The sequence below is a fragment of the Ooceraea biroi genome, chromosome 10 (genome assembly GCF_003672135.1).
Source record: "Ooceraea biroi isolate clonal line C1 chromosome 10, Obir_v5.4, whole genome shotgun sequence".
Taxonomy (NCBI): Eukaryota; Metazoa; Arthropoda; class Insecta; order Hymenoptera; family Formicidae; genus Ooceraea; species Ooceraea biroi.
The window spans coordinates 12,754,893-12,775,078 of record NC_039515.1 but is presented as its reverse complement, the minus strand read 5'-3'; the positions used below and the strand labels follow the sequence as shown (position 1 = coordinate 12,775,078).

Here is a 20,186-nt window from a genome sequence, read left to right as displayed (position 1 = left end):
ACCAACATTTTAGTTTGTATGTCATAAAAAGAGGATATTAATTATAGCTCATGAGTATTATCCACCCCTATATTATAGTATATATTATATTATATTCTTCACTCCACACAAATACAATAGAGAATCACAAGGAAATTATAACCATATTCATAAAATTTATTCTACATATAATAAATCCTTCTTGTAGATTGAAAAATGTTTTCAATAAATTCAGAATGCATTTGATTAGATATTTCATATATTATTTCATATGTTATTTATTGTTTAATTATATATTATTTTATATTATATATAAAATAATTTTTCTTTTGTATATATCATAATAAATTAACAGAGAGAGTGGGAAATATTTTGTTGCACCTTAGAAATTTATATCTATCGCATAAAAATTATTTTCACGCAATAGAAAACTGTATCGATTTTTAATATTTTCTTCAGTAATATATTGAAGGAAAAAAATCAATCAATGATGCGTTACAAACAAAATTTTCTATGGAAACAAGAATAACAGAAACAGTTCTTTTATGAATAAATAACAAATTATATGTATTAATAGTGTGTGTATTTTATTTTTTCATTATTATTTTAATAATAATTTTATTTAATAATTATTTAAAAAATAAAATTAAAATAACTGCGAGCGGGGAAAGAGCGGAGCTTCCCTGCACTTTCACTCTTGAAGAGAGAAAATTTCTCTTGCATCCTCCATCCCAAAGAGATATAATCTAACCCAAACCATTTGGTGAACATCAGAAAATGTCAATGAAAATTTATAAATTTATTAAAGTATTAAATTTCAGATAATTTGGAACATTTTAGCCAAAATTTATAGCAATAGACTGCGGGTAATTTTCGGAAGTTTAAGTAATGTTTTAAATTTTTTAAATAATGTTGATATAAAAGATAACACTAGAACGCAGACACACGTATGCTTTACTAAAATCTTATAGATATTTTATCTAAAATAATTAGCCCTATTATTATGGAAACAATAATTTTTGATAATTTCATAAACAGACAGTATTCCTGAAGAAAGAGTAATTTTACTTATTCAAAATTGTTAACAGAAGTTGTGTTAGGGATAAGAAGAATTTTTGTTTATATTTCACATATTTATTTTCTGCAAATTTACCTCGGTATCTCACTACTCGTGTGTTGCTTGTTGCACTTGAGCGCAGTTAAAAGGATATCACCAACACTTTCTAACAACACTACTGATACACTATTAAAATATCACCAACATTTTATAACAATATAATATATTATTAAAATATCGAAAAAGATACACTTCGGGTATGCACGACTCATTAGAAATTTCATGAAAACTTTGAAGACTCACAAAACACAGCTTGGAAGAAGTACAAAAATATTGAGGAAGCACGAAGAAATACAAGCACAATAAAACTTCACGAAACTTCAAAAAATATTTCACGAACAGGCGGGAATTCACTGACACATTGCCGGGATGTACTAATCAATAACGCCGTTCTGACACTTGTACTGTTCCGCGCGAAAAGGACACAGAAGTACTCCGAAGTACTCCGCATGACGGCTCACGCGGTATTGAGCAACAGTGAAGAAAGCTTCGCGTATGAGGCGCGTGTCCGCTGTTGCGCGGGCGCTTTACTGCGCACCCCGTCAATATCGCACAATACCACCTGCCACCTGACTATAATGTCGTACCGGCTTATACATATACAATGCAATAGCTTTATTTAATTCCAAAGTTTTTTTGTCCACCGTATATATAATAAAATTTAGGAAACATTGTTAAATTTTCAGAAGAACATACTGACATACTTCTTCCTCGAATTCCTCGAAGATTTAATGATGAGACACATTAAAGAGAAACTAGGTCAAACTTGTTATATGTATTTAATATTAGATAATTTAATATTAACTAAAAGGTTTAATGTTTCTGTGTGAAATGCAAGTATTATATTTTAGGCACATGTCTAATTATGTTAAATTGTAAAGCATACTTCCGTTTAGCTTCCCTCTTTGGAAGAATATAAATACATTTATTTTTAATATTTTTCTTTATTAATAATAAATATATTCTTGACTTCTTAAATAAAAGTATTATTTACTTAACTTCTTAAATAAAAGTATTAATATTTTAAAACAAATGTATATAAGTATAAAAATATAATATAAAAAATATATATAATAAAGAAATGAAAAATCAAGAGATGCAGTTATATTTGCTGTTTCTAAAACACTTTTACAATTAATGAAAAATGATATAATGCATAGATATATTATTATATTTACCAAAATAGCAAATCAAGCGATGCAGATGTATTTCTTTCGTTCTTAAAATATTTTTACAAATTTACGAAAGTCATATGATGTATGTGCACACAGTTGTGCGCAAGTGAAAGAACTAATACACTAAATCCGATTATTCTGCCACGGGGCAAGAACATTAACAATGTAACGAACAATGAAAAGGAATGTACATCTCGGGTATGACATAAGAAAATTACCTCTTGGTGGATGAAATATCATCTCTTCAAATTGCACTTTGCGTTAGATACTACATTTTTCTCGGCATTTTTGCATCTTCAAGCGAATGGACGCAATTATGAGATATTCACGGGACATTTTTATTCATTTTTTAGCACCTGGCTCATTCTATAAATTGTAGGATTTCATTATGTATACTTAACGTTTATTACAAATGATATGAGACGTAGCGCGAAATGCGCCGAGTTTTACAAATGAAGAGAAAGCTGCAGAAGAAACCGAGAAGTTTCTCTGCCTCCCGGCACAGTATTTCGATTTCGTTGCGGAAAGATGAACTTCCTAGGGCACGAGTACTATAAACTCAATCGACGCCTCCTTTTGCTAGTCGGTCTGTGGCCGTATGAGCATTCAGTCTTCAAGTATTGTCAAATGATACTTTGCAACATCATCGTGATTATGACGACAGTCTGTCAGGTGGGGACATTACGTTTCGCCGACGTCACGTATTAAACATTATTCGATTACGACATGACATAATTTACAAACGGTCAGAAATTACATTTTGTTAACGTTTTGTTGTACTGATTTGTTATGTGTCTGGGCCACGCTCTGGATTCACGCTTCTAGATCGCGAAATTGATCGAATTGAGGCAGGACGTTAATCTCGTGATGAAACTTCTCTCGCCTATCGTGCTTTACGTAGTCTACATCATAAAATATCAAACGTTTTGTATTGTAGCTAAAAAGGTGAGCCAATCTTACGTATTTACGTTGTGTACCTTTACTTCGAAGTACCTGTATTACAACAAGTGAATCAGGAACAGCGCAGTTAATCTATGTATTTAAATTTTTATTTCTCTTGGATAGATAAGACACCTCATGAAACATATCGAAGAAGATTGGAATATGCTGAAAGACAAAAAAGAATTGGAGATCATAGGGAGATATACTTACATTGGAAGTGTGTGTACCTTGTGTTTAACAAGTAAGAGACATGAGTATGTACTTACGGACTTTAAACAATTGTAATTGATCTCAAAATGTTGTTTGCATTATTTTTAGTACTCGGTTCTTTGGGTACATTAACTTGCTTCTTTCTGCCGTTTGCACCGAGCATCCTCGATATCTTTATGCCGTTGAACGTTTCCCGCCCGCGACAACTCTTGTTTCCAGGAGAATACTTTGTTGATCAAGAAAAATATTTTTATGCAATTTGGTTGCATTTAGATATTACTTTAAGCTTAGTGGTCACAACTCTGATAGGCACCGAATCGTTGTATATAATTTACATACAACATGTGTGCGGAATGTTTCAAGTGGCCAGGTAACAAAGTAATGAAAATTTACATGTAATGTTGCGAGAAAGAGAACACAAAATGTTTAATAAAATTTATTTTCCATATTTTTTATTATTAAAATATTAAAATATTATTAAAATATTCTATATTTTACAATAATTAAATGTTTTAATTAATCTTATTATTTTGATTTATTTTAGTCACTATGTTTTGATTAATGTTTGATTTGTATAGATTTTATATTTTATTCATAATATGAAACTGCTTTGTTCTCAGTTATCGATTATATCAAGCATTTGACAAGAAAGTTTTACAAGCTTATGCACCTGAGAAACGAGCGATCATCGTTTATAGAAAGATAATCGAAGCTATATATATTCATAATAGAACTATCGAGTTAGTACAAGCGTTAATAATTTATAATTAATAAGTAATAAATAATTGGTAATAAACAGTATAATCTTTCTTCGATTGAACAATTAATGCACTGTTAAACTTTTGATCCTCTGTCAAATATTTATACGATATTTCAAGTGAGAAATCATATTTGAATAGAAATCAAATTTGAATAGAAAATTGCAGACTGGAAAATAGCATGCAAAAATGCATAATTGCAATTAACATATTAACTTTTTTTTATCTTCTCAAGATTTTTCGAATTTTTGTGGTCCACCCTAATGGTATCATACAGCATTCTGCTTACAATCGGCATTACATCGCTGGTTATGAATCTTTTTTGCGTAAGTAACTTTTCTTTAACATTTCTTTAAACATCTTCAAACATTTTTTTCAAAAAATGTATATAGTGTACAGATATATTGTACATGTACATATATATTGAATTTTGCTATTATTTTTCATATTTCATACTTTGCTCATCAATATTTATTACTTAATACTTATTGTTGTATTTGTTCTTCTATTTATTGATTACATGTCTTGCAGCTTTTTTATGAAGCATTATTTATAAAACAAATAAACGAAATTATGAGATTACTTATATTTATCGTTGGTCAAGTCTTTTATTTTTTTTTGGGCAACTTGATTGGTCAGATTGTGATAGATCATAGCACCGGTATCTTTCAGAAAACGTGAGTGTATTAGTGCACGATCTATTAATAATATGAAACAGCAATTGTTATTTACGAAAGCTGATATCCAGATGAACTTTCAGATATATCACGCGATGGCATAGCGCTCCTGTGCGAGCACAGAAATTATTGCCGTTTATAATGCAAAGAAGTATGAAAAGCTGTAAGATGGATATGGGGGGTATATTTGTTTCGTCATTCGAAGGATTTGCATCGGTAAATTTTATGTTTATAAACATATATCATTAAATACATATTTAACTCTTTTAGTATGAGTTGGGTATGATTAAATAATTAATTTGTTTAATTTATTAGTCCATAATTTTCAGATTGGTCATTTAATGTATTTTATCTATTATACACATTTGTGCTTAGCAATCATAATTATCGTATTTTTAAATCTTCTTTTTTTATGCACGCTGAATTAATTTGTAATGATCTAAACTTGCTACTAAAAGAGTTAAATGAAAGTTACAAAATGATCTTCCCGTAACATAATTCTTGAATTTCAGCTTATGAGTACGACTCTGTCATATTTTACGGTACTTTGGTCGGTACACAAATAGAATGTAAGCAACAAATCGTAGTCATTAAATTAGTAAAATTAAATAACAATAAGATAATTAGCGAAACATGTTCATTTTGGTTTGTACTGTTTGATAAAAAAACTTATTATATAAGAGATAAAATAATAAGTGCCATCAATAAACAATCATATCATATTAATTTTTTATTTTATTGTATTTCTGTTTCCGTTCTTCATTGTTATTTTTATGTTATCATTAACATTAATAACTGACGGTAAATAGTGCGATTGTAGAAAATCCTTTTATATTACATTTTATTATATGCACCTACATAGAAATAGTACATACATCACTACAACGGAGAATTGCAACGGAAACGTTGTACAGATCTTTATATCCATTTTGCAACTATCGATTTTTAACTTTTTCTTTTAATAACTAGTGATTATAACTTACCTTTTAAATTGAAAAAACATAGCGATTCATAGAAGACTAACTGTTGCTATGAAAATTTACTGGAATCAGCATGTGAACAGTTTAACTGTGTTGTCTCTTTCGTTTTGCAACACAAATTAATAATCGGTCAATCAACCAAAATCACAATCACATTCATCTATTGCATCATGCATAAATATTTTATAAACTTATAAACTAAATATTTTACAAATCGCCAGCTTCGAAAGTGGCTAGTTTTATCTTCGTCACATCTTTTGTGCAACCAATATTACTTTTTATTATGCTGACGTCATTAAAAGTAGGAAACACACAAATGATATTTAATACTGCCAATAATTTATACCGTATAACTGAAAATTGTATCGATTTCCTTTTTATTATTATGTTATCTTTTATTATTCATCAATAAAATATTATTATTATTATATTTTATAAAGCGGATATATAGAGTGTCCAGTAAAGATTTAGCTAACGCTCGTACGTAGAATGTTTATTCATAAATAAAAGTTTACTTAAACAATAATATATTTTTATAATTCTCTAATTTTTCATCAAAAAATATAGTTCGTATTGAAAGAACTTATTACGAATTACGAACCTCATCTGTTGGCTCTTTACATAGTACTGGATTTTTGTGTCTGTAGATCGAACACGTATTACGCTTGCGCGTAATATAAGATGCAAATGATAAAACATGTTCCGGATATATTGTACCTTCTCTCTTTCTAAAAACGAAATATACTTGATCGCTTGCAAACTAGTTTAATAATTTGTCATTTATCCAAATGATATATAACATTCGCCGCACTAATGTTTAATGCTGGAAAAAAGAAGAAAAAGTATCTTCTTATTTCGCCAGCAGTTATGAATAATTTAGAGAAAACATTCACCACACTTACGTTTATTACGTGAAACATTTTCTTGCAAAATGTTCATGAAAAAGCGCTAGCGAGAAAGCAGTAGAATTTGCAATGAGGTATGTGCAGCTGTTCAAAGCGTTAGGCTTTGGGGATAGAGATGCTTCTGGCATCCTATAAAATGAACTTCAGTGGTGATCACTATAAGTTTAATCGTATTTTTTTATCAGTTATTGGTCTGTGGCCGCATCGTCATATCACATTGCGACAAATACAAGGCATTATATCGTCAGTCGTTTTAATATCGGTAACATCTCCCCAGGTAACAATTACTAATCACGTATCTACATGCGTCAAAATTTGTCAAAGCCATGTGACTTTTATGGATGCGATATTGGCTTCATTTTATTAAGAATTTACATTTACAATATCTTGTTTGATCATTTCATTTATTTATTGCTGAAAAATATCTTTTCTTTTTCAGTTAATAAAATTATTCACGATAGAATATGATGTGACTCTTGTTTTAAGGATTTTATCATCCGTCTTGCCATTTCTATTATTTATTGTAAAATATGTCACGTTTTATTTCATCACGGAGAATGTAAGTACAGCAATGTTATTTATTAGTACTAACAATTATAAATAATGTCGTTTATGAAATGATTCACTTATGACAGTGCTAAGAGATGTATGACAAACAGTATAGCAAAAGAAATTAAATAAACTACAAGTTTATTTTTTTTAAGTGAAATATTAATCAAAGTTCTTAAGAATATATTGTACCAAAGTTTTTTGTTTTTTTGCATTATACATAAAAAATAATGATAAAGCATTACATTCTCTTATTATCTCTTATTACATTTATTGTTAATGACAGATAAGCGAATTAATGCAACAAATTAAAACTGATTGGAACATTTTGAAAGATAATAATGAGCTCGAGATAATTCATCGATACACAAAAGTAGCAAGATTGTACACTATGTCTATAGCAAGTAAACAAACGTCTTAATATGATAATATAATGATATTCTATAATTAATTAATATTATAATTGTAATATTATAATTTTTAACATCTAAAATAAAACAATATCTTTTATACAGTAAACCTGTAATCATATGAAGTTGAACGTATAAAATTATGTAGAAATATCACAATGCTGATAGCAACATTATATTTAAAAGTCTGATTTTTATTATTTCACAATTTTAGCATTAATTTATATGTGTCTGTTCATAATTATCTGCATTCAGTACGTACCATGTATCCTGGACGTTGTAATGCCGCTAAACAATTCTCGACGAGTTGCATTATTATTTCAAGTTGAATATTTAGTTAATCACGAAGAATATTATCACGTGATTCAACTTCATTTACATATAGGACTACTTGTTGCTGCGACTACAGTCCTGGCGACTGAGTCATTTTGTTTAACTCTTTCCATACATGCGTTTGCAATGTTTAAAATAGCTAGGTACGTGTAACAAATGCTATTAATTGCACAACTGGGCGTCGTTGTTTCTAGTTTACGTTCCTGTTTTTATAGCTATCGCATGCAGCGTATAATTGATAAAAATTCGTTGAATCTACTTATAGAAAAACATTGTGCCCTTTATAAGAACGTCGTAGCTGCGGTAGATGGACATAGAAGAGCAATTGAGTCAGTATGATAAATATATCAAAGTATGCTTTAAAAGCATATTTGGTGGTTGTTTGAATTTTGCTGAAAATATGTTATTTTATTTTCTCAAAAATAGAAATGGCTTATTGTCAATTTATTCTTAGATGGTAATATGTATAAGTAGTATGTGAGAGGAATTAATGTAATTTCATCAATTTTTATTATTTGTGTTTACTGATTATAAAATACTTTATAATATTTACTATCTGCATAATACAATTTCTGATTGTATCTAATAAAATAGCATTTTATTTATTTAGCATTTATTATAATTTAGCATTAACGTTCTTCTCAGCTTTATGTGTAAAAAATTGTTGATCAAAGATCTCTACCTTATGTAAATTGTTTTATAACAAAAACACACACAAGTTTACAACTTATAAATGTAACAGATCTTTGATCTTTTCAAGATTTTCTGAATGTATAAAGAGGACTTTTACGATACCCTATTTGGCTTTAATATTGCTCGGAGTAACTTCGACGAGCGTAAATCTGTTTCTGGTAATTAATTATCTCTCTTTTTTGGAAAATGAGAATAAAAATGACAGATTTTTATATATTGCATAAAATATATGGATAATATAAGTTAATTTTATTATTGATAAGCGCATTTTTTGGTAGCTCTTTCAAGTGATAACGTCAATGACCTCAATGGATGATTTAATGAGATCTATCGTATTTGTTGTTTGTCATCTTATCTACATGTTCTTGACTAATTACGCTGGACAGAAATTTATAGATCATGCCGTCGATGTCTACCAAAAAATGTAGGTAACGGAAATGGAATAACGTGTTACAATACGGATATATACGATGTTGTAATAACATCTCCGAAATTATTAAAGATGCAACGTACGCTGGTACAATGCACCTTTGCGAATACAGAAACACTTATTGTTCATTATGCAAAAAGCCATAAAAAGTTATTGTATGGATGTCGGTGGTTTATATAACCCGTCATTACAAGGTTTTACAACGGTAATGAAAATTTCTTTAAATTAATAGATGATATATAATTTCTGACTTTTTCTCTATGTTAACGAGACAATAAAATGTGTTATGTAATTTCTAGCTCGCAAGTGCATCACTTTCTTATTTTACTGTCCTTTGTTCGATATGAAATTGATAATATTTTTTTACGACGGTATGGATAATCACGTATTAATGTTATTGTAATTGTAGCACGAAATTCAAAAAATTATTGAATAAAAAGTGATGTTTTCAAATCGGTAATATACTTGTTATTCCATTTTGTACATTTAAACAGAATACACCATACTTACAAAAAAAGAGAGAATTTTAGAAAAAGATTGATAACGTTTTTTAAATATTAAGTAAAATATTTATATATCTTACTTAGAACACCTTTCAATAAATGACACAACTATTTTTTATGTTATGATATGTTTATATATAAAACATATCTATTTAAAATTCCACGCAACAAGTTACAATTACAATATGAATTATTTAGATGACAATAGCAGAGACACAGACACATATATATAATATTTTGAAAAGATTTCTTACTTACTCGACTTTTATGAACAGAAGTATTATTTCTGTTTCTTATACGAGAAATCTGACTTCAGTTATTCAATTGTTCGACAAAATTCACCATCTATAACGATTCGAGTACAAGTGAGAAATGATTCTTCGTGCAAAATGGTAAAAACATTTCTCTCTATTTCTAATAATATAAAAATTTCTCCTCTTTACACTATTAAACTATTTCTATATATTATCATACTTGCTTTCTTTGCGGAACATTACACAATCCGCCATTAATGCTTTTGTGACAATTATGGTAATCTAAAAAAAAGAGCAACATGCATCGATCGATGCCTATTACCGGTCCTCTTTTCTTTGCTGGGTTGATAGCTAAACTTTTCTATATTTGATATTTCTATTACCGTCGCAATTTCATATCATAGTCAAGGGAAAGCGGAAAATTTGGAGAGATCGCAAAGAGCGAGTCTTTAATAAAATATTGTAGGGAAATAGAATTACGGGCTCTCTTTACTTTTTCTGGCACAGTCGTGCTACAACTTTCATGAAGAGATGGAGTATTTCTTTGAGCATTACTATAGACCCACTCGAATTATGTTAACCGCACTCGGTCTATGGCCATACAACGATTCCATCTTCACATGTATACAAAAAATATTTTTTGCTTTACTGTTAGGATTCTCCATATGTCTGCAGGTACTCCTTTTCTCATTTCTTTCCAATTTTTCTTTTGAATTATACACTTGAACAACTCAGCAATAGAGATAGATCAAATTTATTGTGTGCTTGTGCTCGTATGTTTTTGCGCACAATTAGACAATCTTCTTGAAAGACCGTAAGTTGAATAAATACTGTATAAATATATAATGAAATTTAGAGAAGTACTATTTAATTTTAATTTAGAGAAATATATTTGACTTTGTTCCTTCATTTATACGTAATACGGATTTTTATTAAATATAATACAAAGATGAAGGAAACATTAACATGTATATATATTATGTAATTAGTTTATATGAAGAGTTTTTATTTTCTTAATGAAATTTATTAATGAATATTAATGAAAAATAGCTATTTTTCAGATAGGAAAGATTATAACAAGCGTAAATGATTTGGATTCTCTTTTTGGAATACTATGGTTTGCCGTACCTTGCTTAGTGTTCTCTTTAAAATATGCCACGTTTTGCATACAATCTAAAGAAGTGAGTTAATTTATTATATTAATCTTCTGAATTGCAAAATTCTCAAACTGTTTTAAAAATTGTACTCAAATATTCAAAATATTATAGCTTTACAAAACATCTTTACAAAATATTTAAATATTTCCGCGCTTTCTTCTACTTTGCTTAAGAAATAAAACGGTAAATCAATTACAATATAAAATATTAGAAAAAGTAATTATTCTGAATAAATGTAGATAAGGAAGCTAATAGAGGTAATTAAACACGATTTAAATACAATAAAACGCAAAGAAGAAATAGAAATTTTAAAGGAATATGCTAATATTGGATATATACTCACCATGTCTATCTTAAGTAAGGAATCTTTTTATACTGCAATGTAAGATATAGCTACAAACACTATATTACTTATATTGAAGTTTTCTCATAAATTCTGCTTTATCTATTATTAGAACTATAACCGAAAACAATGTATATCTATTACTTAAGTTTTCTGCCATGTTAATTACGCACATTTCAATATTTGATCGATATTAATTTATCCTCGTGTTTGATTTGATTGTTTCTTCTTTCTCAGTACTATTTTATATTGCCATATTTGGATTTATAATGATGGAAGTTTTGCCGAAAATTCTTGATATCGTAGTGCCCTTAAATGAATCACGGCCAGTCCACCTTTTGGGTGTAGCAACATTGTTCTTTGATGAAGAAAAGTATTTTTTTCCGATACTTGGGCATATGACAGTGGCACTTTTGTCGGAAACTACTACGATAATAGCTACAGAAACAGTCGGCCTGATACTAATACAACATCTTTGTGGACTGTTTAAAATTGCCAGGTAACGACCGAAACAAAGAAGTTAAGCGAAACTGTTTGCAAAACTGTTTCGGTTTTGCAACTGGAACAAAGTGTACATCAAAGCTGTGCTTCATCTTTTGCTAATTTTGCTTTGTAACACATCTTTATCAGCATGTATCCCATAATCATTAACGTATTATGCTGTTGTAGTTTTCGCATACAACATATATTTGACTGCGACTTGCATATTTCTGTTTCGCGGAAAAATAGAATTTATAACGCAAATATAGCCGAGGCAGTAATCATTCACAATAAAGCTATCGAGTACGTTACGTAATGATGTTGTTAGATGTCATTCGTATTTTACAATTAACCACAATAGAAGATTAAAATTAAAAGACAAAAGATACTTTATTACAAATTAAATCCTGAAACGATTAACTTTAAAAGGTGGATTATAAGGTTGACATACAATTTATAGGAACTTCCATTGTTAAAGGTTTTCTGATGTTTTTATCTCTTCCTTGGAGGCATCTTACTTTATTTTATATTGGCTGGGCGTATGTTCTCTAAGTATCAACATGTTTCGTGTGAGTATCATGCAAATTGTAATATGCTAAAATTATTAACGAAGATGTCTCTTCTAATAAATATACTGATGGAATAAAAGCTGTAGCAGTGAATAGAGGAGAGAAAAAAACTAATTGAACAATTTATCGTCTGTCACGTGCAATTAATGTATATATTATCATCTATACATCATTGCACATATATTATATAATATCTTTATAAATTATATCTGTTATACACTGTATTCCAATTGATTATTAATACAACGCTCAATTGTGAAATATTCATCCTATATTCTGTATCAATCACGTAACATGATTCATTAAGCATTTACCTCAAAAAATCGAATGTTTATCGAATAATGACAAATCCCATTTTATCATGACGTTTAAACTTTCTCATTAAAAATATTTATATTGCGCAGTACATTACTCAGATACTTGTGCGTTTAGCTTTTTCAAGCAGGAGTTAAGAATGAAACACATCAGGTTTATGCGAGTGGATTCTTTGTGTTTTGTCATTTTTTTTACATGTTCATAAATCATTTGGTGCCGCAGATCATGACAAATCATAGTAACGATCTATATTATAAAGCGTGAGTAGTGTTTTAATTTTATAACATTATATCTTATTTATATTCTAATTATGGTATCTACATCCATTATAGCTATTACATTATGTAACATTCCGCATTAATATGTTTTGTACCAAAAATTGTCAGGAATCAATAATATTAAATATTATCCTAGATGTAATTTGCCTTGGTATTCCGTTCCTGTGCAATTCCAAAAAATGCTCCCATTACTAATTCAAAAAACCGCGAAACCCTGCAAGTTTGCAATCTATATGCTCGACGTGTCACTCGAACGCTTTGCTTCGGTAAGCAATATATGAAAACTTCATTTCAAATTCTGCGAAATAGCAATGCAGATATAGATCAAGTTATTTAATATGCTATATTATATTTTATTAATGTAAAACCATATTTCTCAACAGTACATTCTATTTATTAGTAGTAATAGAATTGTACAGTACGGTTTAGTTTGATAAGTTTCATCATTTGAACTGATTTTGATAAAACATTCCTTGTTTTAGTTGGTGAGCCTCTCTTTGTCTTATTTCACAGTTTTTTGGTCTATGCGATATTAATATTCTGGATATTGTGAATCTTATCGCAAACGCAAAAGTTTCTCTTAGAACGATAATTATATGGAATTAAAGTAGTAGAATAAAAGTATCGAATTAAACATATATATATATATATATATATATATATATATATATATACACGTGAAATTTAAATTTTATCTACTAATGTATGGACGAAATAACATAACATAATTCTAGGATTCACTGTATTATGATTCTGTATGATATACATTCACTTCAAATATATTGTTGATCATGTGCAAAAGTTGAAGTAATTTATAAATAGCAATTTGCATGCAATACCACTCGCTATTTGATTTTCACTGCTGCGTAAATACAGAAATCAGAAAAGTCTCAACAAGTGATTATTTTTGATATATTACATTATTTAGCATTACGCAGGAAAAGCGTGCAAAACGTTTACACATAGACATACACATATATATTTGTTAATAAATAAAACGCGATAAATCGTAAATCTCTGCTTGTTAAATAAAATGTATAACATAATTTAACTTAAACATGAAAATATACGGGTGACTTTTACACTGAATTTCTTTTGTAGAATTACTATATCTCTTTTGTAGAAAAGAGATATATTAGTGGACATAAATTTAAGACATCTATTCTACATTGTAAGTGACTTCGGATAGTATGTTTACTTTCCTCTAAAATGTCTACATATGTGTAACAAAACTTTCTATATATAAAAACTGTCAGACTTCAAGTCCAAAAGAAAGATAACTCCTTGTAATGTTAAGAAAGAAGAAAATGAAATGAAATGAAGTAAAATGAAAAATTTCATTTTCAAAAATAGCGAACGTTGTAAACCGATCAGAGATGATTTGTAAGCAGGCATGTTACAAATTTCAAAGGACTAGCTCTTATTATAATAAGATTATTATAATCTTATTATAATTCAGCCGAAGAAAAGACGACAACGAAAAAAAACCTAGTAGAAAAATAGATCAAAGAATCCATCGCTTAAATGCACAATGTGCAGTATTTATTCCTTCCGTACACCAACAAAATCCATTCATTTTTATCAGCAATTATTGTTGTCTTAAACTTTTCATCGCTACTGCATATCTTATTTAGAACAACTCTCAATAAATAACACAACTACCTTATATATGTATAATAATACATTTATATTATATAGCATATTATACTTAAAAGCTGCAAGTTAAAATTAAAATATAAATTATTTAGGCAATAACACACACATAAATATGATATTTTGAAAAGATTTCCTACTTACTCGGCTTTTATGAACAGAAACATTATTTCTGTTTCTTATACGAAAGATATGACTTCAGTTATTCAACTGTTCGATGAAATTCACCATCTATGACGATTCGAGTACAAGTGAGAAATGATTCTTCATGCAAAATGGTAAAAACGTTTCTATCAATTTCTAGGAATATAAAAATTTCTTTCTCTCTTTACACTATTAAACTATTCCTATATATCAGTATCATATTTGCTCTCTCTTTTTGCGGAACAGTATTCGATCACCCATTGATATTTATATGACAATTACAATTACAATAATACCACCTAAAGAATAAAATGCATCCATCGGTTTATTACCCGTTCTTTTCTCTTCACTGAGTTAATAGATATAATTTTCTATTCCTGCTTGCTTTCTGTTACCGTCGCAATTTTATATCATAGCCGAGGGAAAGCAGAAAATTTGGAGAGATCGCAAAGAGCGAGTCTTTAATAAAATATTGTAGGGAAATAGAATTACGGGCTTTTTTTACTTTTTCTGGCGCAGTTGTGCTATAACCTTCACGAAGAGATGAAGTACTTCTCTGAGCATTACTATAGACCTACTCGAATTATGTTAACCGCACTCGGTCTGTGGCCATATAACGATTCTGCATTCACATGTATACAAAAAATATTTTTCCCTTCAGTGTTCGCGTTCTCCATAGGTCTGCAGGTACTCCTCTTCTCATTTCTTTCCAATTTTTGTTTTTAACTATATATTTGAACAACTCAACAATGCAGATAGTTCAAATTTATTGTGTACTTGTGCTCGTATGCTTTTGCGCAAAAATAGACAATTTTCTTGCGTAACCGTAAGTTGAATAAATACTGTATACATATATAATGAAATTTAGAGAAATACTATTCAATTTTAATTTAGAGCAATATATTTGACTTTGTTCCTTTATTTATACGTAAATATGATAGAAAGATGTGACATTAACATATGTATACATATACATATACATACATATTATGTACTTAGTTTATTAAGTATTTTTATTTTATTACTGAAAAATACTTACTTTTCAGGTAGGAAAGATTATAACAAGCGTAAATGATTTGGATTCTCTTTTTGGAATACTATGGTTTGCCGTACCTTGCTTAGTGTTCTCTTTAAAATATGCCACGTTTTGCATACAATCTAAAGAAGTGAGTTTATTATATTAATCTTCTGAATTGCAAAATTCGCAAACCGTTTTAAAAATTGTACTTAAATATTTAAAATATTATAGCTTTACAAAACAGCGATATTTAAGTATTTCCGCGCTTTCTTCTACTTTGTTTAAGAAATAAAACGGTAAATCAATTACAATATAAAATATTAGAAAAAGTAATTATTCTGAATAAATGTAGATAAGGAAGCTAATGGAGTTAATGAAACATGATTTAAATACAATAAAACGTAAAGAAGAAGTCGAAATTTTAAAAGAATATGCTAATATTGGACATATAATCACGGTGTCTATGATAAGTAAGGAATCTTTTTATAATGTATTAATGTAAGATAGCTACATGCTATAATTTATGTTAAGTTTAATCGTAAATTTTGCTCTATCTTATTATATTAAAACTGTAAAGAAAAAATATCCATAACTTAAAATTTCTGCTACGTAAAATTATTACGCATATGTCGAAATTCATTTATCGAAATTAATTTATCCTCGTGTTTGATTTGATTGTTTCTTTCTCAGCAATATATTATATTGCCGCATTTGGATTTTTAATGATGGAAGTTTTGCCGAAAATTCTTGATATCGTAGTGCCCTTAAATGAATCACGGCCAGTCCATCTTTTGGGTGTAGCAACATTGTTCTTTGATCAAGAAAAGTATTTTTTTCCGATACTTGGGCATATGACAGTGGCACTTTTGTCGGAAGTGACTACAATACTGGCTACAGAAACAGCCGGCCTGCTACTAATACAGCATCTTTGTGCACTGTTTAAAGTTGCCAGGTAACGGCCAAGACAAAGAAGTTAAGTCAAAATGTTTGCAAAACTTCGCTTTTGCAACTGGAACAAACTTATATACATATATCAAAGCTGTGCTTCTTTTATTAACTTTGCATTGTAACACATCTTTATCAGAGTGTCGTTACGTCCATAATCATTAATTTTATACTCTTGTAGCTTTCGCATGCAACGTATATTCGACTGCGACTTTCATATTACTATTTCGCAAAAAAATAGAATTTATCACGCAAATATCGTCGATGCAACAATCATGTACAATAAAGCTGTCGAGTACGTAACGATATTGTTAGATGTCATCGGTATTTTGCGATTAACTACACAAAGGAAATTAAAGTTAAAAGATAAAAGATATTCAATTACAAATTCAATCTTGAAACAATTGGCTTTAGAAGGTGGATTGTAAGGTTGACATACAATTTATAGGAACTTCCATTGTTAAAGGTTTTTTAGCTTTTTTAACTCTTCCTTGGAGGCATCTTACTTTATTTTATATTGGCTGGGCGTGTGTTCTCTAAGCATCAACATGTTTCGTGTGAGTATCGAGTTAATTGTAATATGCTAAATTTATTAACGAAGAAGTCATGATAAATTGATACAATAAAATAACATAATAGAATAAAATATAATAAAATAAAACAATAAAATATATGTCACATGCAATTAATATGTACAATATTATCTATATACATCATGCATATATATTATATCTTTATATCTTTATACCTGCCACTGTGCACTGTACTCGACTTGATTATTAATACATTGTTCATCTATATCCATTTTGTATTCTACATCAATCCTATATTCACCATCAATCATGTTACATAATTCATTAAGCATTTACCTTAAAGAAGTTTGCTCAGCGAATAATAACAAATCCTATTTTATCATGGACATTTGAACTTTTCCGTTAGAAGTACCTCTATATTGCGCAATACATTATTCAGATTTTTTTTGTCTAGCTTTTTCAGGCAGGACTTAAGAAGGAAACGCAGCAGTCTTATACAAGTGGAATATTCGTGATTTGTCATTTTATTTACATATTCATATGTCATTGGATACTGCAGATCATGACAAATCACAGTAACGATCTATATTGTAAAGCGTGAGTAGTGCTTTAATTCTATAACATTATATCCCGTTTATATCCTAATTATCAGCATCTACGTCCATTAAATTAGGCAGCATTCCGCATTAATATGTTTTGTACCAAAACTCGTCGGGAATCAATAATATTAAATACCATCGTTATATTTTATTATTTATAGGTGTAACTTGTCTTGGTATTCCGTTCCGTTGGAGTTCCAAAAAATGCTGCAATTAGTAATTCAAAGAACCGCGAAACCCTGCAAGTTTGCACTCTATATGCTCGATGTATCACTCGAACGCTTTGCTTCGGTAAGCGATATATGAAAAGCTCATTTTAAATTTTGCAAAGCAGCAATGTAATTATGAATCAAGTTTAACAATATGTTATATTATATTTCATTAATTTAAAACCATATTTTATCATCATTTGAATTTTTGATAAAACATTTGATGAAACTGATTTTTGATAAAACATTTAATGTTTTAGCTGCTGAACCTCTCTCTGTCTTATTGCACAATTTTTTGGTCTTTACAGTATTAATATTGGATATTGTGAATGCTATCGCAAACGGAAGTTCCTTTCATAACGACAATTATATGAAATTAAAGTAGTCAAATAAAAGTAAAATCGAATTATAAAGACATATATATATATAAGATTTAAAGTTCATCTGCTAATTTGTGGATGAAATACCATTTTAAGATTCACTACATTATGATTACATATGCAAATACACATGTATATCAATTCAAATATATTCTTTCTCATGTGCAAAAGTTGAAGTAATTTACAAATAGCAATTTACACGCGTGCAATACCCGCCATTTGATCTCCGTTCCCCCTTAGATGCAGAAATCAGAAAAAGTCTCAACAGGTGGTTATTTCCAATAAATTACATGATTTAGCACGCGTTAAAAACGCTCAAAATATTCACACACAGATGTACATCTCTGTTGATAAATAAAAAGCAATAAATCGTTAATATCTGTTTCCGCTTGTTAAATGAAATGTGCAACATCATTTAATTTAAACATGACAATATACGGGTGACTTTTACACAACGAAGCTTTTTTGTAGAGAAAAGATATATAATTCCCGTAATATCAATCCTCATCAATTTACGAATTTGCAAAGAAGTTGAGGTATGAAATATGAGACTATTATTGAAGATGTTGATATCTATGAATCTTTGTTAATTAGCGCAAGAACACACCAAATATGGGAGATAGAATTACGAAAAATAGAATATTGGGAAAATAACACGCGGGAAGCAAAAGAATTTCCACAATTCGCACTAGTTTTACATTCATGGTAAATGTACCAGCATTTGCATCCTTTTCTTCTCATTTTACTGTGGTAGAATGCAGTTACCACGTTCCCATTCATTTCATTCACCGGCATCATTAACAACGCTGTATGGAAATAAAGCGTCCAGGTATTTTCGAACAGGAAAATAAATGCCGAGGAAATTACTCGCGAATTCTGTTGTTCACAAATATACAAAGCACAAATATACAAAGCGTAATGGATCTTGACAGAATCTGCTGAGTGCAACGGTATCAAATAAGAACAAAAACATGGCTGGTTGCGTATAAAAGAAAAATGCTGATAAATGTTACGTTAACGATACCGTTCCGACGTGTTCCTGCTAGATTGATAAAATTAGCGATTCCTACGAAAAGAAAAACTAAGTCCTGAAATAAATGCAATTAGAACGTGGCAGCACAATTAACGTATTGCATTAGCGGCTCACTAATTCACAGTTTCGGCGTAGCTTCAAGCGAGTCTTTAAAATACTCGCAAGGTATGGGAACTGGAAACTCCAGTGCACCCATTCATGATGATTGTAGATTGTAGAGACAGAATGTTCCTTTAAATTAATCACAGAACCTTGATGATCATCACATCACATGACAAGAGTACATACATCACACATATGACAGGAGTACCGGAGTACCGCAACGTCCGGCGTCCCGAGCAGAAATGAAGGGACCCTGGAAACGCGCGGAAGCAACATTGCAATTGCGCTTGCGTCGATCGAAGTATGTAAAGGGGGAACATCAAACGCGTGACGCGGCATTATGAAAAAAGAAATAATTGGTTGATCGCGCATATTGCACGTGCGTTTTTACTCGAAATTTCACTCGAAATATCGACGGCAATTAAATTGACGAGTTAGGCCTCCGTAATTTCCGCCAGCTGCGATATTTGCGAGAAAATATCGAAGATGTAAGGTGCGAGATTATTATAATGC

General features: G+C 29.6%; 5 protein-coding genes and 2 long non-coding RNA genes across 23 annotated transcripts in view; 5 read left to right on the top strand and 2 right to left on the bottom strand.

Annotated features, from left to right (window-relative positions):
• The window catches only part of LOC105286029 (mannosyl-oligosaccharide alpha-1,2-mannosidase IA), a 738,960-nt gene that overhangs the window by 649,610 nt on the left and 69,164 nt on the right, over positions 1 to 20,186 (top strand). The window lies entirely within an intron of this gene.
• Positions 1 to 20,186, bottom strand: part of LOC105285750 — a 249,063-nt gene that overhangs the window by 226,353 nt on the left and 2,524 nt on the right. For 2 of the 13 annotated variants that reach the window (XR_003407110.1, XR_003407119.1), the window contains exon 1: positions 6,440 to 6,522. The exons of 1 other annotated variant lie outside the window; for it this stretch is intronic. This is a non-coding gene — a long non-coding RNA (uncharacterized LOC105285750). Of the gene's footprint in view, positions 1 to 1,132; positions 2,074 to 2,274; positions 2,290 to 3,248; positions 3,379 to 3,479; positions 3,572 to 6,439; positions 6,900 to 7,964; positions 8,055 to 14,854; positions 15,154 to 15,432; positions 15,697 to 15,893; positions 15,978 to 19,685; positions 19,701 to 20,186 lie in introns of those variants that run through there. 10 more of the 13 variants (XR_003407112.1, XR_003407108.1, XR_003407109.1 and 7 more) reach the window with 10 other exon arrangements.
• LOC105287130 lies at positions 2,749 to 5,580 on the top strand. The gene is made up of 9 exons (XM_011352577.3): positions 2,749 to 2,943; positions 3,097 to 3,216; positions 3,337 to 3,454; positions 3,532 to 3,793; positions 4,044 to 4,163; positions 4,417 to 4,507; positions 4,713 to 4,858; positions 4,942 to 5,074; positions 5,371 to 5,580. Exons 1-9 carry the CDS (start codon positions 2,800 to 2,802, stop codon positions 5,422 to 5,424), a joined length of 1,188 nt encoding a protein of 395 aa, XP_011350879.1. The 5' UTR covers positions 2,749 to 2,799; the 3' UTR covers positions 5,425 to 5,580.
• On the top strand, positions 6,835 to 9,615 carry LOC105287131. The gene is made up of 9 exons (XM_026973000.1): positions 6,835 to 7,020; positions 7,183 to 7,302; positions 7,579 to 7,696; positions 7,917 to 8,178; positions 8,251 to 8,364; positions 8,796 to 8,886; positions 9,007 to 9,152; positions 9,231 to 9,363; positions 9,458 to 9,615. The coding sequence occupies exons 1-9, from the start codon at positions 6,859 to 6,861 to the stop codon at positions 9,503 to 9,505; spliced, it is 1,194 nt and encodes a 397-aa protein (XP_026828801.1). The 5' UTR covers positions 6,835 to 6,858; the 3' UTR covers positions 9,506 to 9,615.
• On the top strand, positions 9,797 to 18,704 carry LOC105287133. 3 transcript variants are annotated; one of them, XM_011352581.3, is made up of 14 exons: positions 9,797 to 10,590; positions 10,977 to 11,096; positions 11,312 to 11,429; positions 11,653 to 11,914; positions 12,085 to 12,198; positions 12,374 to 12,464; positions 15,901 to 16,020; positions 16,225 to 16,342; positions 16,563 to 16,824; positions 16,999 to 17,112; positions 17,284 to 17,374; positions 17,805 to 17,947; positions 18,111 to 18,240; positions 18,467 to 18,704. In XM_011352581.3, exons 1-14 carry the CDS (start codon positions 10,447 to 10,449, stop codon positions 18,470 to 18,472), a joined length of 1,833 nt encoding a protein of 610 aa, XP_011350883.2. In that variant the 5' UTR covers positions 9,797 to 10,446; the 3' UTR covers positions 18,473 to 18,704. The 3 variants fall into 3 exon arrangements, with proteins under 3 accessions (XP_011350883.2, XP_011350882.2, XP_011350884.2); XM_011352580.3 differs by having other exon boundaries at positions 18,419 to 18,704; XM_011352582.3 differs by lacking the exon at positions 12,085 to 12,198 and having other exon boundaries at positions 18,419 to 18,704.
• On the top strand, positions 12,494 to 13,713 carry LOC113562727. The gene is made up of 3 exons (XM_026973054.1): positions 12,494 to 13,039; positions 13,194 to 13,323; positions 13,540 to 13,713. Exons 1-3 carry the CDS (start codon positions 12,975 to 12,977, stop codon positions 13,591 to 13,593), a joined length of 249 nt encoding a protein of 82 aa, XP_026828855.1. The 5' UTR covers positions 12,494 to 12,974; the 3' UTR covers positions 13,594 to 13,713.
• On the bottom strand, positions 16,909 to 17,349 carry LOC109611506. The gene is made up of 2 exons (XR_002193944.1): positions 17,257 to 17,349; positions 16,909 to 17,156 (listed from the first exon to the last, which is right to left on the bottom strand). It is a non-coding gene; the product is annotated as an uncharacterized LOC109611506 (long non-coding RNA).